Here is a 26,525-nt window from a genome sequence, read left to right on the forward strand (position 1 = left end):
GAAATGATGGTAGTTAAATATAGATTTTAGGCATGCCCCCAAAAAGTGTAAAAAATATTGACCTACAAGATCTCCTAAAAAAAACCCAGTCAGGAAATAAAGAAAAAAAATATGTAGAAATAAATAAAACCATCTATTGATTTCATGTAAATCTCTGATAATTCATTTAGTTTTAATAAAATGCAAGCCCTACTTATCAAATTAATAAAAAAGTATGTTTTTTTTGTTTTTAGCTAAACTAAAACATTTAAACATACAACTTTCCAACTATTCAGCAGTGATCCAAAGCTTAGCGATGTTCTGTATAATCCCGAAAAAAATCTGGTAATCTCCTGCCTAAAGTGAATTATTGCTCATATCTTCACACATTCTCACACGGCTGGTGCACCTATACCTACATTTAACTTTTTTTATTTTCCTAAAGCCATTCATTCATTAATCCTCTCACTCTCAGGCTCACAGGTGGGATTCTTCTCCCGTAGTTTACGTTCTGCTAATTTTCTGCAGCTGCAGCTGAAAAAACAAATCAAAGAGCAGATCGATGGAGTGCCTAACTGATGTTTGACAGCAACGGATTAGGAAAGCACACCAAATACCTTTTGACTTGTATATTATGAGTAATCAAGAAAAGTAAAAGCGTTGCCTGACAGTTTTGGAAAGCAAACCCACTTTGACAGACATCTATCAAATAAATTATGCCAGCGAAGTGACCTTTTCGTGACTCCTTGCTTTCGACTGCCTGTTGCTGCAGACAAAGCGGGACATTGTTGGGATACCTGCGTAATCACGAGCTTCTCTGGCGCCTCTTGCCTTTTGACCCGAGCCCCATCATCCTCTGCGCAGAAGGCGGCCAGCGAAGGGCCGTCAGTCTGGAAAAAAAAAAAAAAGGTTTTGATGAGCATGTAAAACTGACCTTGGTGGAGAATTTCTTTGCTTAGTGAGACACATCATTTAGTATTTGAGGTCATTTTTAGCAACTATGACGAATGGCTAGCCACGTTTGCTCTATTTAGCTAATCGTCGTTTCTAATTTTTCTTACCAGGTGAAGTAATGCTACAGAAACTGCAGCTGCTCGCGCAGACCTTTCAAGGCTCCTGTATTTGTCAGAAGTTTGGCACTAAGAGCTGCGTTGGATTTTGATTCGTCTATAGCTTTATGTGTGATGCCCTCAACTTTACTGCAGGCATTTCCACAGGGTTGATAATATATGGGAGCCATCACATAAAGCAGCTTTGTGGATGAACAATGTCTTAACGCAGCATAATGCTGCCTTTGTTAGGCTAAGGCTGAAATATATGGAACATCGTGGACATAAAGTGCTGGCCGGGGCCAGAGCAGTGCTGACATTCAGCGTTTTTCACTTACTGTAGCTCCATCACCGACAAAGCAGCCAAAAATGTTCCAATGTGGGAACTTTAGCACTATTTAGACTAGGAGCAGTTGTGTGTTTTTGCTCTACAGAAACAGACCGCCTGCTGGAATGAGCGCCATCACATTCATTTAATGTAGCCTGTGTGAAACCACAATGAAAAAAATCCCCGTTTCAATATAAACTCCTAACAGTAGAAAACATTGCCAGCCTGTGTTTAAAACTGAGGCCCTGCGGATATGAAAGAGAGATCTCTTTTTCTCTGATTGCGCATGCTTTTAGATGTTCTGTGGAAAAAGCCTGTAATCTCTTACAGATTCCTTCTCTTTTTGCGTCAGATTTTTAGGCAGATTTTGATATCAGACAGCAGCATCTTCCTAAAGTTGATTCCATTGACCTGCGACAGACTAGCAACCGGTCCAGGGTGAACCCCGCCTCTCGCCCGGAACGTTAGCTATAAATAGGCACCAGCACCCCTCCCGACCCCACTAAGGGACAAGGGTGTAAAGGAAATGGATGGATGGATGGATGGATGGATGGATGGATGGATGGATGGATGGATGGATGGATGGATGGATGGATGGATGGATGGATGGATGGATGGATGNGATGGATGGATGGATGGATGGATGGATGGATGGATGGATGGATGGATGGATGGATGGATGGATGGATGGATGGATGGATGGATGGATGGATTCCATTGACTGACCAAGAGAAAAACTACTTAAAGCAACCTAGCCATATGTGGAAATGTAATTGTTACTGTCATACCACAGCGTCTTTATTGGATAATAGTCTGGACTAGGCCACTCCAAAGCGTTTATTTACTTACTTACTTATAATTATTCAGAGGTGAACTAGCTGGTGTGCTACTAAACATTGTTTTGCACTGTATAAGATACAGTGCAAAAAAGGGCTAGGGTTAGGGTATAAGATACAGTGCAAAACAATGGTGGCAAACTGATGATTCTTCAGGATCCATCATGTTTGAATGTTGGTATAATTTCTTTTCTTATTTTACTCCAACTGGAACAGATACACTTTAAAAAAAAATAAAAATCACCTTTGTCTACATAGAATATTTACCAAGTGTCTTGGTAAATAATATAATGGTATTAGGCAAATATGAGACATGGATTTCTGTTCTTCTGGTCAGCAGGACTGTTGCCTTATGGTTGCTGTTTTTGCTCAGTTTCTTTCTTGTTTTTGAATCATGAACATTGACCTTAACCGAACCAAGTCAGGCCAGCAGTGCCTCGGATGTTGTTCTGCGTCTGTTTATGACCTTCTGGAATGTGTACCGAGTAACTTTGGTCTTCCGGCCACTTATGGAGAGGTTCACCACTGGTTCACGTTTTTCTCCAGTTGGTTTTTCATCCGTTCCTGTACAGTGTGGCATTATATGTTGCATTTTGAGATCTTTTTGCTCACTTGATATTGACGGTCTGGCTCTGTTCGGGGGATTTCTTGATTCCGCAGTCCTGGTTCTGTCTAGTGATATTTAACTCTGTACTCTGCGGATTCTCACCATATTTCAATCGATCAATCAAGTTTATTTTTATAGCGCATTTCAGAAACAAGGCAGATCGAAGTTCTTTACATCATAAAAATGCAAAAATACAAAGTCATAGAACACACAGTCAAGAACCGAAGCATTACGTTTTGTCAAGTGCCATCCTTACACACCAGACTGTTGATTAATGTTTCATTTATAATGTTACAAAAGAAAAGAACTCTGTGTTTCGACTGTTTTGTAGTTTTCTGGAAATTTGCTCCAGATTGGTGATGCATCTTTTCAATCTTATTGTAATCAGCAGCTATATCATGTGCTATGGCATATTTTTATTTGAAATCTACCAACATGGTGGATGCAGATATTGTAAAAAGAGTGAAAAAAATTATTTTTTTTAAAGTGTTTGAAATATTGTAGGTGGAGCTTATGAACCCCGTCCCCATGAAATCCAGTTTTGTTAAATGTAAAGCTTTCTACACACTGACTACCAACGCCTCCAAACATCTGCATGCAGTTATTGTTAAGTCATTAGCACATATTTTCCCCTGTAAAGCTGTTGTCTTTGTAATGGAAAAATGACACTTGTGCACTTACTTTTGATTGATTAGCACGTGCAATTACTGTCCGAGATGCATGAAAAACAGCTCCGTCGATCCTCCCGGCCGGCACTTTGTGTGACGCTTTAATCTACTCTCAGATTAATGGGACACTAGTGGAATGGAGGATATTCTACTATTGATTCTTTTCCCTGATTAATCAAATATTGCCGATTTAGAGACAGGTTTAGCATAAACCTGGTCTGTCACTTTTTGTGTTTGTGTGCGTGAAAGCAGGAGAGCAGCTGCAGTGGGGATAAATGATTAGCGTGTGYGTGYGTGTGTGTGTGTGTGTGTGTGTGYGTGYGTGYGTGTGTGTGTGTGYGTGTGTGTGTGTGTGTGCTGGCATTCCAAACAGAGATAGGACACCCAGAGTGGCGTCTCCTCTCTGTAAACACTCCAAAAAGGTCTCTTGCTTTTAGCTTTACTTCCTTTAAAGCACCCCTGTTCTCGTATTAGTTCACGACTCAGGGGAGGGCTAAACCTTGTCAGAGGTGCCCACTGAGTAAAAAGGAGAAGAAGAAATGTTCTCCGGACACATAAATTTATGGCTCCACTTTAATTGGGTTGTAAAAATCAAATCCAGTGCTGTTTCGAGAATGCCAAAATGTGGCTCCCTGACTTGTTTACAGGAGAAGTGCAGCAGTCAAGGACACTGAGAGATAATGAGTGAGAGAAAGTAAGATAGCAGAGGAGGAGGAGGAAAAGTGATAGTGGGAAAGCAGTGAAGATAAAGAGTCTTTTAAAGGAGACAGAGAGAGCAAAGGAAGGAGACAGATGGGAACGGTGAGAAGAGTTGAGCAAAGTTTCTGCCCATCACTTATAAGGGTTAGCCTGTGCTGCTTCAGTCTGATTAAAAGCACCAGTGATTCACTCCTGCCTCGTGGAACAACCACTGGATGATATGTGAGAGTGAGAGCCGGGGAGGCCCACACAGACACGAGCGAGCAGCATGGAGCCGCTCCACAAAGTTCACGCACATGTAGCAAAACGGACGCGCAGTCGGCTACAAGAGGCCTTGTTGAACTTGAAATTAACGGCACCGAGAAGGGGGTTTACAACCTCCGCATTGCAGGCCTTTAACACATCCACAAACAGAAACCGAGTATATTTTCCTCTCGCGCAGGGAAAATAAATTACAGTGTCAAAGTCCCGGTTTTCCAGCGGCACTTACTCAGGCCCCATTCGATGGAAGCAGAAGGGATTTGAGGATTTTTATCACCGACGGGGGACTAATTTACAGATGATTAAGAAAACACACAGCGCAAAGTGTGTGAGAGACACAAGAGAATCAGAGGGGAGTTAAAAAGCATGGGAAAGATTGGCAGTGGAAAAAGATTGGGAGACGGAGATCAGAGGCAGACACGGAGACAACGAAGCCACACCGCAATGGAAGAAAAGAATAAAGCAGATTCAGTTTGCATTAACTGCAGCAATGACGAAGGAACCACAGTTCTGATTTTAGTGAACATGGAGGGCCAGATTGGGGTAAGCATTTGTCTTTATCCGATTGGGGAATCATTAAAATATCATTACACCAGCATACAGTATTGGGAATCAATAGGGAAGCCATTGCTCATGTGCAATGGCAGTTGCAGCGTAAGCACGCAGACATTTTTATTTTCTAATGCTCCCAGTGAACTCCTGAACTCCCATTACCCGTTTCTGCTCTGTCCCAAATATTGTTTTTTTCCCTGTCATCATTTACATTATGCATCAGACTGCTATTATTTCTATTATGATTATGAGAGTCGCTCCAAAGAGCATTTAGGGGTAATTAGGTGTAAAGCTTTGCAGAAGTAAAATGCCAGACATGGAGTGGTGCCCATTTGACTTCTCCGTCTCAGACATGATTGCAGGGCAGTGCGGTTTTATCATCACGCTGCCTGGCCCCTTTTTTCTGTTGCCACTCTGATTAGAAACAGGAACGTACCCAGAATGTGTAGGTGACGTTCCAAAAATGTACAGATTGCTTTTCTAGGTCTTGCAGGTTTCTCCTCTGGAATGAACAGATCTGTTTTCCTGAGTTAGAAAAGTTACTTTCCCAGAACATGCTGGTGATTTTTCCAGGAACATGCATGTTTTGTTGGGATTTGCAAGTAACATCCCTTAAACTTACAGGTTCCTTTGTGCTCTAAATAGTAATGTGGGAGTTCAAGATGGGTAACTTTTAAGTATTTAGAAGGCATGGGCTGTATTTTATAATTCTACCCTGTTCAAAATTCTACCCTCATTTCAGGTCACATACACTGCATCTCTTTAAGACTACTTGAAGATCTATGGGTTGCCTCTAGCTGTCCATTAAAAGTTCATTCTTGTTATGTGATTAAAACAAGATATTGTATGTTACCGTTACCACAGAAAACACCGCCAGTATCAAAACAATCAAAATCGACACGCTGCAGAAAAACTCTGCCAGACAAATGATAAACGACTTATCCGTGTAAATCCAAAAAACATTGTTTTCCTAGGCAAAGATTTTCATTAGTAGTTTATTAGAATATTGTGGAGACCTGTGGGGTAATTAGGTGTTCTTTAAAAGTAACCCAGGACAGTTTGCATTGAGACTAATAAACAGAAGTGGATAAAAGCATCCCAGACCACCTCTGAACTCGGTCTGAGTAAATCATCCTGAAAGTGTTTATATCTGTACTTAGTGTGATCAGATCACCCAGGACGGTTCTGCGGTCCACATCTTTGCAACCTTGCAGTCCTGAAAGCTTTTTACACACACACACACACGCACACACACACACACACACGCACGCACGCACGCACGCACGCACGCACGCACGCACAAAATGGTTTTGAAAAAAACTGAGAAGACAAAACTCATTAAAGTAAAACAGAGAAACATGAAAAGAAAACCACGAAATAATAAAAATGAAAGTCGCATTTAAAAAAAACAAAAAGAGTACATGCTTCCAGAAACACACCCTGTTCAATTGAAATCTAATGTCCAATTTGTGATGTTTTTCCAGTCACTGAAGTGAAAATTAAATAGCTTAATCAGGATAAGTTATACCACTAATCCTTATGGCGGCCAACGCAGAAGCGGAATACAACCGAAAGGGCAACAGCATCTCTTAGCTGTAAAGTAGGCCAGCTGTGACAGCTCTGAAGTTAAAACATAAAACCACCAGAGCCTGAGCTGACACTGAGGTTCGGTGACGAGCTACAAAATGGTTTACATTAGAAACATGGTGTTTGATTTAGCCTGAAAAGCTCCGTTCAGAGGTCTTTGCGATGGGGCTCAGCCTTCCTGTGCTGTCATGACAAAGATGAGCTCAGAGGAGGAGACGGAGGAGAAGAAGAAGAAGAAGAAAGAAAAAAAAAAGACAAGACAGCGTCTAATTAGCTATGCAAATCCCACACACTGCCGGATTGAGTTTTAAAATGAAATTGGTTCCTTGGATCTTCTCAGCTTCCTTTTTTTATCACTTTTAGTTTGGCCAGTTGTGGCTTAATTCAGTGAACAGAGCAGATGAGGAGATTTCTTTGTAGAATTGGCTTGTCTCTATTTTTGACACTCTATAATGAACCGTAATGCTTATGCTGCCCCTCTCCCTCCACCACCACTACCACACTCATAACACACACACGCAAACGCACACACACACCTTCTATCATTCTATTCCCACTACGCTTTTGGAACTATGGGATCAGTTATGCATCACTTTATGTTGGTCTTTTACATAATATCCCATCAAAAAGCATTGAGATTAGTGTCTGTAATGTGAGGAACATCTGGAATGTGAATACTTTTGAAAGGCATAATGCTTTACTTTTTTTTCTTTTTTTTTAGTCTAGAGCTTTTGAACTTTTGATTATCTGAGTATTGTAAAATGAAAAATGTGCAAGGATTTTTAGCACACCAGGTATTACAGACACTGTATGGAAATTACCTTCAACAACTTCTCAAGCAATAGTGTAACAGCATGTCAGAAATCTGAGCACAGGGCTGTGGTGAGTTTTTTAGGGTCCACAAGGACCAGGGGTTAGAATTAAACCCTGTAACAAGCCAAAATGTGTCTTTACATTAATAAAAACTGAGCGACTCAATTTTCACTTGCAAAGCCTAATCCCCAAAACTTTGGTGAGCTGTCTGAGAAAGAAGTCTCACATTGTAATAAGAAAAGCTTAAGTCCGAGTGGTTCTGAAAGAGCACGTTGTTGCCCTCTCATAAAAGTTTCAGTGTAATTGGACCGGTGCGTGTCCTGACCCCGGCAGATCAAAGGTTAGCACAGCAGGTACTCATTTAGCATGTCAGGGATTAGTGGGCTCAATATGCCGGTTTGGCATGGAAAGTGTCTCCGGATCAAAGTTATGCCTTGATATGTGGCTTGTAATTAGGTCCTTAAGAGGAGACAAGAAGAGAGAGGAGGAGAGGAGAGGCGGTTTGGCATGACATTGACGAGTTCTAGCTGTGCATGACACAAGGCCGCCCGAACGCAAAAGCCTTCGCGTTTGTTTAGGGAGAGCTGACGTGTCTAGAAGTTAGTATTTTGGAGCATTTGGAGGCATTCCATCTGTCGGCGCTGCTGAACGCTCGCCTAAGTAATAAAGGTTGATTAAAGTAAGATTGATTTAAATAAATCAAGAAGGCAATCATGTCACACAAACATGCCTTACAGTATATTTAATCCAAAAGACGAAGTTGAATCTTTTAGAATATATATTAATCACAACACTTCCAACATCAAGATCAGTTTTACTGTTACTGTCCTTATCCTTTTTACTAGCTTAATTTGCACTGATGGTACAAATGATAGCATCTGTCCATTGTAGGAAGAGACTCAAGGTAATAGAAACTGGACAAGTGCAAACATCCAACGAGTTTTTACTCACAGGAGAGATAAAAATGAATTGGTCAGAAGGGAGCTCTTGAGGAATTACTCTCATCTCTGGGGATATCATGTCAGGGAAGATGCTGTTCAGCTGCATGGATTTTCAATGTCCGGACCCAGGCTGGAAGTAGTTGGTGTTTTATTAAGGGTTAACTCAGACAGCTTTCAAAATCTGTTTTAATCCACTTATCCACATATGAGCTCTGGTTTGAAACTGTCCAAATGTAAGTCTAAAGCGGAACTTGAACTGTTCCAAAAGGAAGGCGAATAGCAAGGCTGCTAAGGATTTATTTTAGCCATATCCATCTGTCCGGACGGACAGATGGATGGATAGACATCCATCCATCGTAAGACTGATACAGTTTACATGTACCAAGTAGCTAAAAAAAAACATTTTCAACCACTTTCCTCTCGGATCTCTTTCTGTCTCTCATCCCATCATGTATTTTCCTATGACAGTTATTGAAGGAGCTTCTCTGTTTAGCTGTGTTCCTGTCCATAACAAAGCTACTAAGAGTACTGCCATTAATCTTTTTAAAATGAAAATTACTATGTGGTCAGATAGATGGTGGATGCACACGTATGCGACCAAAAAAACTGGTCACACGCAACAATTTTTTTTTACACACTTGTTTTTCACTTGTTTGCGAAGCAAAAAATATTTTACTTTGGAGCAATACGCAACCAATAATTTATTCACAATGTCTCACTGATTAATTGACAAAACAATTTTAAAAATCCCAGGACAACAATACAAGCCCGTCGTTGTGCGCAGGAATGTATCCATCCTCCCAAGTGAGCCGTTGTAGCTGCTGTCACACTGTTTTCTATTGAGTCATGTATCCTGGTGTGTTAAAAAGAATTTGTTTCACATGGATCTAAAATGATGAAACGAAGCTGATTTTATAAAACATCGAGTCGCGTTTGAAGAAATGCATTGTGCTTGATAATGGGTCTAATCTGAATAGTGCGTCTGTATCTGAATCAATGGCGTGGAACACTTACTGTGTCCGGACGTGTTGGCATATTATACTGTCTGGTTCATTAAATATATCTCAGGATTAACTGAGTGTCTGGGAATTAAATTTGAATTACCCTGTAATACTGGTCAAATATTCAGTGGCTGAATATTCAGAAACTAGGTCAAGTTGTCAGTTTGACTTTCAGTGTGAAGCTTCTGCCCCGCAGTTGGTGAGTGAATCTTCATTAGTGCAAACAGCAGAGAGTTTGAGTAAAGTTACTTGTTTATTGCTGCAATTTTTTAAGTTTCACTTGCATTGGTTTCAAGGCAGTGGCACATGCGTGCAGGATACATAAACTACAAGAGCTGCAGCACTCTTGTGGCAGAATTTTTCTCTGTATCGTAAAAATCTCTAACAGCCTGTCTTACCTGGGGATCAAACTGTGTACGTTACGGTGACAAATATGTGGCTAAGCAACACCAGACCGTGATTTATAGACAGTGTCTTGACTTTGTACACAATTAAAATGAAAGACAGATACGCAACAGCAAGACAGGCGACATAAGGCTGAAGTGTCGCACAAGTGGCGCCGTTTGAAACACTTAAAATACAGAGAGAAAACTGTCACGTCTTAAAATTAAATGTGTGTCACTGTCTTTAACTATGCAGCAGCAAAGATTACACCTTATAGAATAAACATTACACCTTTATTGAATAATAAAGGATTAAGTAATTAGATGTTACAGCGTATCATCAGCACAAGTCAAAGGTATTTCTACAGTTAAAGCCGATACTTGACCGCGCTATAATAAAAGCCTTCCCCCTTCCTTTTCTCATACAGCCCTTTTTTAAAGGCTTAATGGCGAATCAGCTGCGAGACCTGTGGCAGCTGAGGATGTTGTGTGTCCCTGCAGGTGTGCATAAATATGCACTGTAAACACAGGGTTTGTATTGGTCTGTGTTTGAACCGGGTGTGGCATCTGAGACCTGCAGACGAGATAGGACTCATCCCGTCTGGTGGCAGCTTTATCACCAGACTGCCTGTCACCTGATGCGATCTCAGCAACCTTGCATTTAAAACTTCGGCGAAGGGCACACACTTCACACCGGTTACGGACTTAGCAATTATTAGTCCGGACGGGTTTAAAGTCTTTCAGAGACACAGTTTAGGTTCTGACTGTTGATAGAAGCCGAACATTGAGCCCTTCCTATCCCATATTGCACTGCCTTTTGATTAACATTTGCAATTTGTGTTGCCACTCCTTGCTAGAAAAACAGCAAAGGCCTAACATGTTATTTCTTCACTTCACCTCAGAGTTACACCACAACACACAGTGACTGGCAGTCTGCACTCAGAGGATAATCCCTATTAGCCTCCATTCTCCTCATGTCCATCAGCTCATTCCTCTGTAAACTGGGTGTCAAGGTCTTGATAGGTGTGTTGTACCCAAAGGAGTCCCCCAAAAAAATGTTTTAGCACCCCTTTTACAGACGGATTTGTTGTGGTCTTTTCTTCAGCATGTGCAGTGAGCATTCTTTCTGAAGATACGAGCTCCCAAATGCAAAATACCTAATCAACGTGGGAAAAAAAAAAATGCATGTGTGTTTTGGGAGTGAATGTTTTTTCTAGCCCATCTGGAGCCATTCTTGTCGCGTTGGTCGTCATCTGTTGTGAAACACATGACTGGTGCACTGACAGCTGCCGTTACCCTCGACTGACATGTAGGAGTGGAAGTAAAAAAAAAAAAAAAAGTATAGGATTTTGAGTCACAGTATCTTGGTTTTATGAGAAAAAAACTTCAGTAAATTTTTTTAAATATAGAACTAATTTACAACAAATAAAATCTTACTTTACTTTGCAAAGCAGGTTAAATGCACACAAATAAATCTATGATTAGATACAACACCTTCATGTAGACTGATTCTAAGTCAGTCCTATAAATTTAAATTTCATACTTGTTGTAATACATCCATCATGTTCTGCTTATCCATAATTAGGTTTTGATGATGTAAGGTCCAGGGGCAATCGAAACAATCCTCACCCAAGCAACACTTTCTGCTTGAATAACAACCTTCAAACAGGTGAGAAACATACTTTTCATTAGACCCGCATTTCTTCCTCAGAAATGTTTTTATTGGTTCCATGTAAATTTCTGATATTCAAAGTCATCTTTTCATTACCTGTTAGAGGAAAATACTCTTTGCTAGCAAAAGTAGAGGCTTTATAACATCAGTCTGTGCATAATTAATCTATATAATGTGTTTTTACATAGTGACTGACAAAAAATAAGCAATGAGTATTCTAATTTGTTAAATATCCAGGCATGTAAAGGCTCCTACATTTGGAAATTTTCTTACATTTTCTATACATAACAGACAACTTTGCAAAGAAGATATTTCCTGTTTGGTTTCTTATTAAAGATAATGATCTAGATGATTTTTAGATGAACAAGGTGATTAGCACACAGCTAGCTGGTAATGTTGCATACAGTAGATCAGTGGTGTCCAAACTTTTTGTCACATTGGCCAAATTTGTCAAGTCAAAGGAAATGGCCAAACAATAATCTATTTTTACTAAAATCCCAGAAAATTACATAATAATATCCGCTCAAAAATAGGCCAAACATACATTATTTTAATTTAGCATATAATCAAAATTTGCTTTAATTTTGTCCAGATGTTTAGAATTTTTTTTAAGAGATTAGGAGATTTGGAAATCAATATAGATCTAAATTGACTCTTTCTTGGTAATTGACTGCTATAGTTACCAAAGTTATATAAATTAATCAAAAGCAGATTTTGGTGCAACAAAGTTTGAATGCAAGTCAGGGAACTTATGTGGTCATTAAACGATAAATGCGTTTTATTATATCTGACATCTTACATTCTTTAATTAGTTGGAATTAAATTAGCCCCTTATTAAAAAAAAAAAAGTCTCCATGCGCATCAATCACTTGTGTCAAATTTGCATTACATTTGAACTGCTGTTGGGGGGTCGTCCAACATCAGTCCCGGGGCTGTGAATGGGCCCTGGGCTGCACTTTGGATGCCCCTTCTGTAGATGATCAACTGAAGGATGATGACTCACTCAGGTCATGACTGAATTTTAATTAAGCTTCAGTCATTACTTTCAGATAATATTTATCTAAAATAATTTTTCCTATGTGTATTTCAGACCTGGCAAAGCTTTTTTTTTTTAATCCTCCCCTGTCTTCTTTCTTTTTTTAAAATGTCATGCTTGCACAGTGCAGGATTATAGGCACAAGATACAAAGTTAAGAAACAAAACAGCCAAAATCCAAAAATCTGGTTAGATACTCAGAAAGCATAAAAATATATAGATGAAGGCAACATTAAAATATAAGAGCATTTTTGAGCCTAGGTCAAAATGTCTGCCCCTCATGTTCCACCATCGTCACCAACAATTATGACTGAAAAAGTGCTAAGTGACCCAAAGCGCACCGGATGTGCGAGCCACCCATGAAAAGCTCGATGCAAACACATTCTGGCATAAGCCCCAGAAATCCCCAGGTGCCTGGGAAACATGACATCACACTGCCTCACCCTCGACACAATGAGGACTTTGAGAGGTGCCGGCGAGGGCGGTCGCAGAAACGAGTTCAGAGCCATACATCAGCGCAAAAAAAAGGCCCCGTCTAAATAACATGGAAAGTGGAGATGAGAGCCAAAATGGCTCACAGGCAGCTGAATCCAGTTAGCGCCTGGAAAAAATTATTAAAACATTTGACGGGGGTGATGTGGGCATCGAGGTTTGACTCCTTGGAGGTGTGTGCTGACAGCTGAGGGGGTTATACAGATTCAAAGAAACAAGATTCTTTCTAACAATGTGACTCTGTCTGGACACCATCTCTTAGATTGTCTGGGTTTTTTTTATATTATTATTATCCTTAGACTCTGCAAACAACCCAGTGTTTGTGTGTGAGCCATAACCTGTCAGCTTTACCTTATTAAAATGTCATTGACTCCTAAACTGCATATTTATGCAGTGTTAACCAGAGACTGGTGGCATGGCTCACACATAGTTTCTTTCTGGCTGGCAGGCTAAGTCAGACAGACTGTGTCACCCAGAGATAAGCTTTATTACACAACGTATGCACAGGGCCAGTTTGATTGATGCTTTCCCATTATTATTGTGTTCTGGTGAGGTAATGTATTCCAGGCTTCCATAAAAGACCAGTTCTAAATTAGTTGTGTCAAATTGTGGCGGCAGAGGTGTTGGCCCTATCTCTCCGATCTGGGCTTCGAAATGAGGTGGCGCTGACATTGTGGTGAGGGTGAGGGGGGCAGAAGTGATGTGCAGCTGCTTGGACTTGAATTTCTTTCCAATCAAATGATAGTGTTTTTGTATCTGTCTTTTATTTCTCACAGGTACTGGCAATATAATTTTGCTCAATAATAATAAAAAAATATATATCCAAAGAGTTAATTTATCCTGTATTACGCTTTAGCATTATTCTTAATTTTCTCCCGTGCCTGCTTATCATACTTTTTTTTTTTTTTCAGTGAGGGAATTTGTAAAACAAACAGCATCATAAAGACCAGAGAACACAGCAGACAGGTCGGGGAGAAAGCTTGGGCTTAGTTTAAGTTATGAAAAATGATGATTCCAAGCTTTGAAAATCTTGCAGAGCACTGTTCAGTCCATGAAGAGCGTAACACAACTTCAAGCCCAACATGAAATGGCCATCCAGCTAAACAAGACAAGGAGAGCTGCAATTAGGGAAGCCACGAAACATGCGGTGACTATGTAGGGGTTGCAGAGGTCTATAGCTCAGGTGGGATAATCTATTGAGAGGATTAAAGCCAAATATTTATGTACACCAAAAATTGGAACCTCGTGGCAGAGTGACAGGAAGAGTGACGGTCAAAAGAAGTCATATTTGTAGTTTGGCCTGTGTGTGAAAGAATGTCTTTAGATGAGGCCAGTCTTTTGTTTAAACACAAAACATTAGGCACAAAACTAAAACTTTAACTTCCCCCTTAACACATCTTCAGATTAATAACATCAACAACCTATTTAGCTAACTTAAAAATAGGCACCGTAACTTGGTTTTTAAAAAGTAATTTTAAACTTATACCAGTTTAAAACTAGGAAATATTTATGTGCTTGTTTCAGTTTTTTTATTGCATTTTGTCAAGTTTTCTAGAGCAATACTTCTAAATGTCTGGAATACGTGAGCTATACTCTCAGTAGGGGTATTTAAATAAGAATGTGACAAATAGTTTATTTCTAAACCAAAATAATTATTTTGAAGCTTTACTGGCATAAAGGTGAAAACAAGGCGTATACAGGCTTGTCAGTGCCTTTTGATTATGTGCTGCTGCTAACATTTACTGCCTCAGCTCTTTTTAATGAGTCATCCGAGACTGAAACTTAATTAGACTTCTGGCGTGTTTAGGACAAAGAACCTGAGCAAATGTCTAGGGGTTAAAGTTATTTCAAAAGGCAGCTTTGCACCAGTCAGTGCCATAAAAAAAGTTCATTGCAGTTCATTAGAAACTTTTTTGTTTATAAGAACAGGCAAGATCTTCTCTGATGTAGAGATTCACTCTTCACCTATGTATGAAAGATCAGCATTAGGTCATAGTTAACATAGAGTAGGCCTATGTCTTTTTTACCTAAAGGTATGAGAACTTTCCATTCCTCTGACCATTTTACAGGTTGATCAGAAAAAAAAGTAGCACTTCTTAGGATAACACTACCTAATCAGTGGCTTTATTAATATGTCGGCTCTAACACAAGCCTCGTCTCTCATCGCATCTCTGCTCAGAATGAAATTCATTAATGAAAGAGAAGGTGGCTAGGATCTCTAAAAACAATTTGTTTCAATTTGCTTTGCAGCACGTTGTAAGTTTTCCTGGCTCTGAGTCCCACCCACCACTGCTTTGCTCCCACAGTAAATTACTCAAACGATGCACTTGTAATCGCACAAACTGACAGCCCTGTTTGTCTTGGATGGGGTCCAAAGTCTCTCCTGTCCATCACTGTTAGAAGCTGAAGAAAAGGAAGAGAGCCACGCAAAGTTCAAAACGAGACATCGCGAATGAGAACAGGCACAACGTCACTGGTGTAGCTGGTGTACGACGTGTGTCCAGCGCGGGGCGTCACACTATGACGAGCTATTTTATCGAGGTTTGAAGAGAATTAAATCCCAGTTGTGATTCCACAGCATTTCTTGAACACATTTAATCACCTGTTCAGTGGTAGCTAATGTGATCTCCACATGTTCAGCAGCACTATACTTTCAGTTGTTCGACAAGAAATGTGGCCTTTTGCCAATACAAAGAGTTGAACCTCTGCATGTACTGTAATACATCGAGAATGGGACATCCAGAGCAAAGCATCCACTAAATAGATGTATGTGCTATTGGAGGAGGAGGAAAAACACCTGATTCTAATCTATAATGTCTTGGCTCCATCATTGCATTAGGACGGTGTGAAGGTATTCAGCCCAGATTGCTCCCCTTTGCCCTCCCACGCGCACAGATTTACACTCTGTTTCCAACATGGATAATTTAAACTCACACTTGGCAGAACTCTAGTTTGTGATTACACTGCCCTGTGGTGGCTAAAACAACCACCACAGGGCAGTGTCTTGCTGTCGTCCTTGGATGTACGAGCAGATACTTATCTGGAGGTAATGGGAGATCAGACCTTCACATATTGCTTTTTAATGAACAACAGCGTGGTGCTGTCTAATGGTGCTCTAATGGGCTCACTTGTGACGCATAATCTGCTGCTGGTCATTTGGACACCAATCAATTGTTTACCACTCCACAGCATCGTCACATTTTAGTCCCAGGAACACTTCAAGGGGTCAAGGGGTCAACACTGGGTACGTTTTGCTCTGGAGTTTGTGAGTCTTTGAGTAATGATGCTAGCATTAGATCAGCATAGAATTGTACCAATGGTGAACTCACTGAAAGAGCGCTCACTCCTCATCTATGGGGGTCCAGCTCAAATATAAATTTTAAGCTTAGTTTGCAAATGCTTCCATTATAGACTCCTTTATGTACAAATGATGATTTAAAATAAATTAAGAGCTAATGGTTTGATTTGAACAATTTATTTTCTGAAGCAGACCATATACTATAGTGTATAAATGAGATCATTTTGAAAGATATGGCACTTCTAAGGCCACATCATCATGGCTGGTGTGGTAACCTCATGGTACTATTGTTAAAAAATATATATATAGCTAAACCAAAATGTAAGGCTAATCTGGCTGTAGCTATACACCACTCTGGTGTATAGCTATATTCTTATATTAATCAAGGATCATGTCATGTGAATCATGACAGAAATAGATGCTGGATAACAAAGTGACTTTTCTCCGTAGAGCAGTTTAATGAGTTCGGTCAGCTGGGTGGAGATCTGAGAGTGGAGTCGCTGCTGAGTCAGAAGAAGTGGTTTGGGTGGCTGATCAGCCTTCTGGTTGCCTCTGTTTGAACGTTTTTCAAGTATGCCTCATATGTACAAAATATTTTAGTTATATTTGTTTATCAAAGTATTTTACTGACTTCCTCTTGTACAATTTTCAGACGCTTACCTCCATCGCTGCAGGCAGGAAGTAAAGAGACAGCAGCTAAATGAAATTTATATTGTTTAGAGTAGACAACCCGTTATTTTATCTCAAAAGTTAAATTACCAGCCAAAAGCCAAAATAAAACTATTAATTTAAAAATAGAAAATTGTCTGGCAACAATTATTGCCATTGGGATTAAACAAGTCTTAAGTGCATTAAATTGGTCAATTGAATTGTTTAACTGGTAAGTTACGACGCCACTGCCACATGTACAACATGTGATGTCGTTTGTTTTGTTTTTTTACTTTCATTTCCTTGTTGCTTCTTAGATATGACAAATAAATCCAAAGTACACCGCAAGCCCATTCACTTATATTATTGGCAATCTGTCGTGGAACGGAACAGCACAGATTGCAATATAGGCAAAAAAATTTCCCATGTGGACCACTTGAAGGCTGCAATTGCCAAGATGCCAAGCTCAGAGTCAGCTGACAAGCATATTAGGTGATTAATTTGGATGATTGTTCTCATCAGGGCCACCCATATGTGTAATTAACCTCACTGTACCCACACCAGCTTGTGCTTAAATCTAATAACCGGCCTGCAGAGAGGAACAACCGCAGAACCCAAGCAGAGCACTTCCTCCTCTCTCCGTCTGCCTCGCACATAATCAGCTGCATCCTGCTGCCTCTTGGAGGAAGGAATGCGACACGATACGTAACGACACCCATGAGGTGCTGCGTGACTCATTTCAAACATAAACTGTTGGGATGCAATCAAAAAAAAAAAAAAAAAGAACTAACATAGCACGAATGATATAATAGAAAAGTTTAGACTTGGATATATTTATGAAACAAAACCAGAATAGAAAAAAAAACCCATCTCTAATTGAAAATGGTGTTTCCTTTTCATAGAACGCAAAAATTCAGAGATGAAGGCTTAAAGATAAGAGAAAATGGCATGTGTGCTTCATTCAAAGTTGATGTTTCGAGACAATTCAGAGAAACCAGCCCACTTCAGATGTGCGTTAATCTGATTAAGAGGACAATTTATTTGGGTTTCCGTGCTCAATAGGAGCCCTTCCTGCTCAGCGCACGGCCTGCCAATGGAGCAGACAAATCCATCCTCGACGAATTGCCAACAGCTGTGTATATAGAACGAGTATATTTCCCCTTGCACGAGAGAAAAAAAAAACATAAAATGTTTTACTCACACAGTTAGGCAGTACTCCCACAGAAAACACATATGTGCTTGAAATTAGATTTCTCAAAAGAGCAAACATTTCTTGGGGATTTTATGTAAACATATTTTAGAATATTTAAATGCACACCGGCCCCAATAACACATTTCTTCCCTTCTGTGCGTACCTTTTTTGTTACCCGTCATCAATCAAATAGTAACATGCAAAATAGTTTTCAAATTGTCTTTACTTTAATGAAAAACATTATTCAATCCAACCGAAGCCTTTGTTTGAAAAAGAAACTGGGTAATAATAGATTAATTATGTTTTTGGAAACGTAAGTTCAATTTCAGCAGCCACATCCAAGTCCAATTACTACCACAACTGTAGAATGAAGAAATCACTTGAGTACAATCTATCTGACAACTGTTCTTGGTGAAATCATGAATTGTGTTCTCTAACAATAAATTTAAAGTGAGCTTATGATGGCCTTAAACGGAAATGCCATTGTCTAAAAACCCAATTATTAATATCAAACCAGCAAATCCACCTCTGAAAAAAAACAAAAAAAACATTGAAAGTCTTGTACTTATATCCAGTTGAGCGGTATGACCTAATAACGACGTAAATCCACCAATGTGACTGAAATAAAACAATTCTGCAAAGATGTGGACCAAAAGTCCTCCAGAGTGATGCCAAACATCGGCAATTACCCGCAACACTTGATGGTAGTTGTCGCCATCAAGGGTTGCCCAACCATTTATTAGATTTATATAAGTAAGTATTGTTTCCCATTATTTTAAAACTGTTTTTTTTTTTTTTTTGTTTTCTTAGGTTGTCTTTGTCTGATATATATTTTTTCTTGGTCTAAAGCAAAGCATTTACAACAACAACAAAAAAAGAAAAAGAAAAAAACAGAAGAAATATATAACAAGTATGTTCTTTTCTACAGCACCGTGCATGATTTAAAACATAATTTAGATAAACAATTTTTTTTTACAGCTGACTTCTTAATAAATAAATAATAAATCAAAATGCACTGGTTTCAGGGGTCTAATGTTTGGAGCCAAGAAATTATGCCTGTGTGGAAATTTGCGATGTCGATCACGGGCCAAAGATGAAACATTATATAAATTTCAGTCCATGTAATTTCTGAACATAAAAGGGGGTAAAACTTTTTACCCCTTTTTTGTTTATTATTTCCAACAGTTTTATTTTTTTTTTCCCATCCATTGTATAGGATCAAACTACAATCCAATTGTTTTGTCTTTAAGACAAGGTGTCTGCCCAAACAAAAAATAAAACTGTCTGGAAAAAATCTGAAACGCTGAATTTTACTGCTACAGGTTTCAAGTTGGGAACCGTCAAGCTGTAATGCCGGCAGTAAAGATGTCTCCTCCAAACTGACAGGTCCCAAACCTCAGTTCATAAACCTGTCTGGAGATTATGTGCATGGCTGAGGGACTGAGTTGAACAACTTGGCCGACTCAGGGATGGAAACAGTTTCTCTCACTCCTTATGGCGCGTTTGAGGGAACGTGGATGAACCGTTTTTTTTTTTGTTTTTTTTTTTTTGTGGATGGTTAAAACATTTCTGTGAAACAGCACTTAGACACAGATAACTCAGTTGGTCCTTATTTGGCTTTGCCTTGGAACCCAGCTCGCTTTCCCATGACATTCCACGAGAATTTGCTCATTATGCAAAGTAAAAATGCAACAATATTGTCAAAGGATAACAAACAGTTTGTGTTTGGACTCCCATTTAGACCTAAAACCCCAGCTCCGCATCCAAGATTCCAAAACGGCTGCGTCAGTGTAACCATAGAGCTGCAATTTGGATAAACGGCGAAGATGAAAGCCGAATTACGTTTTTACATGCCCTCTAGACTACGTGCACATTTTTCTTAAAGCACCAATGTCTGGGTGTGTAATTACACACTAAATGCTGTTGTTGTTTTTTTTTGTTTTTTTTGTTTTTTTGTTTCTTTTTTAAGAAAATGTGTGTCACTGCGCAAACATTGCACCAGGCACGCCCCGGCTTTAGAGTCCAAGCTCAGACGCCACTAATAACAACTGTGGTATTACAATAATCATGTTTTTAATCAGAGATTTTAAATCCTCCATATCTTATGACTGGATATGCATTATGTTCAGATCATATGTTGACGTTATTTAAAAAGTATTCAGAGATTTTTGAAAATAATACTAATACTAGAATTAAATACATTAAAAATTTTAATACTTATATTTTTATCTTAAAATCGATCAATTAAAAATATACTTCTTGCTAGAATATTTAGATTTGGCTCAACACAACTAATAGCATAAATGATTTGTGCTATTTGTGCTATTCAACTATTTCAATTGAGATCTGTTTCTGCATTAAAACTATACTACCTCTAAATTGAACTGTAACATTTATTTTGTGATTGCAGTGCTGTACGTATAGCTTATAATAACTATGACCAAAAATGTAAAAAATAAGTAACGTTTTTAACTATAAAAGCAAAGGGAAACATAATTTTATTATGTTTTGTAGGACATAAAATGTCCACAATGCAATGAGACGACAAGGTTCTGCTCTTTTATATCAATCTACTAACCATTTGCTTAATTTGCTTTGTTTTAAAAACAGGTTACCCTTTGAAATAAGAGAAAACCTTAAGTTGGTCTCCTTCTACTAACAAGTTGAATGTTTTTTCAATAGTTGTGAAAGTTTTATCTTTCTCTTATTTTAAAAACCAAGAGAAACACCTCAACCCACATTTAGAGTTGAAATATTACTTCCATAATAAACATCCATACCATAATGTTTTGATCAACATTGATAGAAAAAAGTCAGAAAGCCATTTCCAGAACGGCAGTAAAGGTTAGCTACTTGCAAGCTGAGCGGCAGAGTTAGTACTGGCGTCTGCAACCCGTGGCTCCAGATCTGCATCTGGCTCTTCAGACCCTCCAATGTGGCCCCTTACAAACTTTGACCAAATAAATTAGGAAAAAAATGAGCCACTAGATACAAAGGCAATATGAAAGAGTGACAATTTTCAGTGTTTTAGCTTTGATTTGATTTGATTACAAATCAGCTGAATTTCAATTCAACAAATGTCACCACAAGTAATATTAAAAGATGGATAGGAAGAAACATATACTCTAAATAAATAGATTTCACTCAAGGCTGAATTTTGTGGTATTGTTTTAGAACTTTAATGTTTTTGGTTTTCCAAAGCTTAAAAATAGAAATAACGTATCCTAGTTTTCTTATTTTACATTGAAATGAAAAAAGTGCAAGTAAATAGTTATAAAGCTTGAAATTGTAACTTCTTACCAATTAGATCTAGTGTTACACACTTATTGATTAGTTGTGGCTCTTTGGGTTGCACAATTACTGATTCTAGCGTTGGTAAAATATTAATGTAACAAAGTCTCTTCCAAAACATTTCCCCAAAGTAAAAGCGAGATGGAACAAAACACATGGCAGATGTAATAGGATGGTTATGTTTACTACACTAAAATAAGTGTAATTTTTCAGTAAAGGAAAAGAAAAATGGCAATATTAAATATTATTTATTATATTAACCCCTGTTAAACTTGCCTGGGCAGTTTTCAAGCAATTATTAATGTCATTCGTGTTCTTTTTTTGACACAGTTCTAAAGTGCAGTCAACTCTACTTCTGATTTAGATCCGACTCGTTCATACAGTAAACTACAKACTTCCTCTCACAGACATTAAAGCCGCAGATGTCAGAATAAATATGTACCTTTCTTGTGGAAATGCACTTTGCATTCTTTGCTCTTCTACCATTAATCATGTCTGAACCCTCAAGTTTATTGAGTGACCCGTGGGTCCGGTGCTGTTGGAGCGGAGACCGCTACACTGCACATCAGGATTGACCCCATAAAGATTCACTTTAAAACTCAAAATGGAAAGGCACTCCTAAAGCAATCCCACAAAACTTTAACTTTGAATTTATCGTAAACAGAAATAATTCTTGGTATTTCAGGATATGAAGACGTTTGACCTTCTGTGAGGGAATGCTAAGTGTCATCATGGTTCGTTTGAGGAGGCCGAACACTTCTCCAGGGTCGAGGACATGCAGAAAAGACACGGGGTGTGATTTGTTAAATGCGGGACACCCCCTCTTGTATTGTCCCAACAACATGGGAGACATCTGGCACTGGCAATGCGAGCCCACTGTTGAGGTCTCCATCCGCTTTCTCGAGCAGTGAGCTGTGCAGCATTGAAGCACTGCCTGCGCATTCTCATGCTAATACTCGGAAGGCAGGAGCAGATGTGAACCATTTGGTTCTGTTCTTGTCCACTTGTTAAGGAATTGTGTGCTCCGTTATCATTATTTCTCTTTTTTTGTTCTTCTGTGTGTCATAAAAAGCAGCTCTTGACAGAGGTCATCTTCTTTGGTGGCCTTACCCAAGCTGAAAACAGTAGTGATAATGTCGAGAGTTTTTACACTAAGGTGTAAAAACTGATGCAAGAGTAAAAATCTGTGGTTAAAACGTACAAAATAAACATTTAATTTCACGAGTGAGGCTTACTATTAAGGTGAAGCTATGAGTATGCTGTAATATGTGTTAATATCCCAAAGTTTTCAGTTTTCACCCCATAAAACTGTGTCAATGTGGAATGTTTTGTAATATGTTGCCACTCAGAAGCCTCTAATAATATCAATAGCCAAAACAAAAATGTTGAGTTATGTTGCAGTAAATACTGTTTATCATTTAAAGTTTTAAAAATGACATATGTTTTCAGTGCGAATATACTAAAAATCAGCAGATTTAATACGCTAGTCAATGCTGTTAACGCCCATGCAAAATGTTATGTGCATAATTTTAAAATATTGTCACTCCTATTTTTTGATTCTTAAATCTGTATGTAAAGGGAACTATAAATAAAAAGAAATTTAAGCTAAAAAAAATTAACGAAATAAAATTATACTGCACCTCATTTAAGCTCGTCCATACCTCTCTTAAATTCATACATAAAAAATATTATGCACATTAGACCATGGCAGAGTGGGCGAAGCAGATTTATAGGTGTGACAATTTCTTCTCCCAGCCCGCATTGGAGGCCTGACAGAGTTCACAGCTGCTTATGATTCTGTTTGTGGACTTAAAGAAGTCTCAAAAAATCAGTTAAAATCAACAGCACTAGAGGAAAAACAGTCTAAAAAATAGTGGACATTCAAACGACTGTCAAGATCTAGCCTTGCAAGCATGCAAGTTCATTCTGAAAACAGCCTGCAAGATGCTAAAGAAGGACTCCAAAATCCCCAAAAGTGGTCATCATGGGATCTGCAGTATGAAGGTGCGCACCTGTACCATCAGAGTTTTACAAGTTTAGCTATCATGAGAGAAGAAGAAAAACTTTGCTCTTTGAGAAAAATCATAACGACCAAAGTAAGGTTTGTTACAGATAACAAATAGAAAAGGAAGAACATTATTTTCAGTAATCCTTGTCTTTGCATTTGTTGTTTCTGGCAAACTTTAGTTTGATCGTCATGCTTTGGACTCCGCAGCACTGCCATGGTTTCTTTTTCTTAAACACATCTCTTCTATTTCCTTGATCCACAATAGTGTATTCTATAATGTAAAACTTGCAGGTTTCTGTAGCAGCAACTTTTACTTTTGTCTACATTTGGAGCTTGAATTCAATGCCCGCAGGATTCCCCTCATATTAAAACGTAAAAATAAATGTATTTAAATCATTCAAGAGTATTTTAGTTGTCTTCTTCAAGTCTATATTCATACTTTTAACTTACTAATTTCACAAATTAGTGAGCCTACCATGATTTCCACCCATCTGGAAGCTTATTGGTTGTTTGGTTCGCTCTTCTCCCTCCCATTGGTCAGGTGCCGTGTCAGTCATCGAACTTGACGTGCGAGGCAAGTTTACAACTCTGTACACGTGCAGCTGGTGAATCAGGAGCATCCTACATCAGGAGAGAGGCACAGACTATAACCCGAGTGTTTAATTAATCCACCTCCAGTTTCGCGGGGTTATCTTTGTTTTATTTAAGGTAGTTTTGCCTTACATGTCAAGTTTAAGCCCCATGTGTTGCTTTTGGAGGGTTTATGCTCCACATCGCAGTGTGGATGAAGATTATTTTCGCACTTTTCTTCATGGAAAGTGGATTCAGTGATGTTCGCTTAGCATGGCTGTGGCTCCTTCACCGGAGCCGGTATGGCTTTTAGCCTCATCCGCAAACTGGACGCCCCGTCCCGAGGCATCCTGTCCAGGAAAGCGGTGGTCATGCTCTGTTCCCTCCTCGCCCCTCTCATCCTCCTGCACCTCCTCACCGACCGCTGCGCCTCGCCTTCACCGGTCAGAGGCTCTCCGCGGAACAAGCGGCTCGTGAGCGAACGGCGCGCCGCTGGCCACGGGGTCGCCGAAGGGGCTGTAACGGCTGTGCGCGCGGGACCGACGGTTTGGCAGCTTCCAGAGGAGTCACCTGCTTTTCCGCCGCCGCAGGATCTGGTCGTTTCTCCCAGGTTCGCAGGTAAAATCAGCCCGCTCGGGGAGGGGAGCAAGAAGCTGCCCCAGGCTCTCATCATCGGGGTGAAGAAAGGAGGGACCCGAGCTCTGCTGGAGTTTCTACGGGTACATCCGGACATTAGGGCAGTGGGAGCGGAGCCGCACTTCTTCGACCGTAACTATGACTACGGACTGGAGTGGTACAGGTAAATATGTACAAATAATATAGTTTATACCGAAGAAAGAAAATGTACTTTGATATGTTGTCTAATTTGTGTAAATGTTCCTCAAGCTTAAATGAAGCAGAATATTAAAACTCTAAAAAGAATTCCAACCTATTTCAGGATTTATTAAAAATGTCCAAATTAAAGGTCTAAAATGGCCAGTAAGTAATGTAGACTTTGTATTTCCTTAGCTTATATCTTCCAAGCAAAACGTTACAATTAAAGCATGAGCACACATTATTTTGGAAAAAACCTTCAACTTAATTATTTTTCAGGTCTCAATAAATCAAATTGCCCAGATTTGCAAGTAAGAGTAAATAAAATAGCGTTTTTTACAAGTGTAACATCAAATTGTGATATGAAAACAGCTAAGTTAAAAGTTGTAATTGCCCTGAATATAATGTGCATAAATGACACTCCAATGTGGTCCCTCACTATAGAGCTTTATGACGTTATTGATTGTCTGGATATAGTTATCAATGGATATAGTTCTGAATACTGTTAAATACCAAATTACATTTTTATGTTTTTCATTTTCAAAACTGTTTCACAAATTAAGTACATTATTTAACCTTAAAAAACAATTTATTTTTAATGGTTAATGTATAAAGTTTCAATAGATCAGTATATGATTAACTCAACTGTGCTGTTGTGGGTTATCCTAATATTTCAGTAAAGCTCTAAAAAGTTCTAATGGTAACAAACTGAATTAATATAGCACCTTTCCAGTCATACTGACCACTCATAGTGCCCCACACTACACCTAGATACACCCATTCACACTGACAAACACACACAACAATATGCAGGTTGTAAGCCAGGTTGGGATTAAGGCACATCAACATGTGACAGGAGAAACTGAATCAAACGTACAACTTTGCGATTTTAAGACGGTGACTTTACCACTGAGCTACAATTGCCAAATATAAAACTAAACTCTGCAGATACATGGTTTCCAGTAGGATTGTGGTTGTGTTTCATCAGACTATTTCATATTCAAATAAGGATGGATTTTTTTCTTTTTTATTTGAGAGTGGCTAATATTTCATCCCTCAGAATTTTTGCACCACCCCCATACTGCCGTCCTTTCTGCTGTTTTAATTTATTTATGATTTTGAGATACTAACCTAACATTAGCCGGCTTCTTCTCTACTTTGATATGACTCTTTGATCATTTGTCCCTTAACTTGTTTTGTTTGCAGCTCCAGTCAGTCATCAGAGCATGCAAATAATGGTTTTGCTGCTTCTCCGAATAAGCACTTTGCTTTCAACATCGTAAATATTAATAAGTCCAACTATGTTGCATTATGTTGAATTCTCTTCCCTTAAGGTACGGACTGTGTCTGTTTTGGCTTGCCATTCAGTCGGAATCTTTGTAAGGAACTGGATTATGCTGTTCTGAGTCATTAAATTGCCACAGTGATAGATAGTGTTTTTCTTGTGTTTTATTTGGCCTCCCATACATCACTGATAAAGACATGTCACAGTCCAGAAATCTTTATTTTGAATCTCAACTCTCAGAAGTAGCCTAATTGCTGCTGAAATCAGCACAGCCTGTTGATTTATTGAAGCTGCGTTGGCTCTGGTTTTATTAGATGTTATCAAGCGGCTCATTTTGTTTCACATTTCAGGCTTGACCACCTTTAGCTTCTTTAGTCAAACCCCATGGAAACAAACTTTAAGCCAGTTTTCGAAACAACCGAGGGAGGAAAAACAAGTAGTTAAAATGTTTTTGATCATTTGTGGTTCACATTTTCTCTGCTGAGTCGGAGTTTATGTCAAAAGTTTCTCAAAAACA

The 26,525-nt window shown here is 39.0% G+C and overlaps 1 protein-coding gene and 1 long non-coding RNA gene across 2 annotated transcripts in view; one reads left to right on the forward strand and one right to left on the reverse strand.

Annotated features, from left to right (window-relative positions):
* Nucleotides 1–623: 623 nt before the first annotated feature.
* LOC103481652 (uncharacterized) lies at nt 624–24,150 on the reverse strand. Its single transcript, XR_536334.2, has 3 exons — nt 24,064–24,150; nt 23,816–23,961; nt 624–869 (listed from the first exon to the last, which is right to left on the reverse strand). It is a non-coding gene; the product is annotated as an uncharacterized LOC103481652 (long non-coding RNA).
* LOC103481651 (heparan sulfate glucosamine 3-O-sulfotransferase 3A1-like) overlaps nt 23,971–26,525 on the forward strand; it is a 33,510-nt gene continuing 30,955 nt past the window's right edge. Inside the window, exon 1 of the mRNA XM_008437275.1 lies at nt 23,971–24,709. Within this exon, the coding sequence (XP_008435497.1) occupies nt 24,213–24,709 (497 nt within the window). The 5' untranslated portion in view covers nt 23,971–24,212. The remainder of the gene's footprint in view (nt 24,710–26,525) is intronic.

The sequence above is a fragment of the Poecilia reticulata genome, linkage group LG19 (genome assembly GCF_000633615.1).
Source record: "Poecilia reticulata strain Guanapo linkage group LG19, Guppy_female_1.0+MT, whole genome shotgun sequence".
NCBI lineage: Eukaryota > Metazoa > Chordata > Actinopteri > Cyprinodontiformes > Poeciliidae > Poecilia > Poecilia reticulata.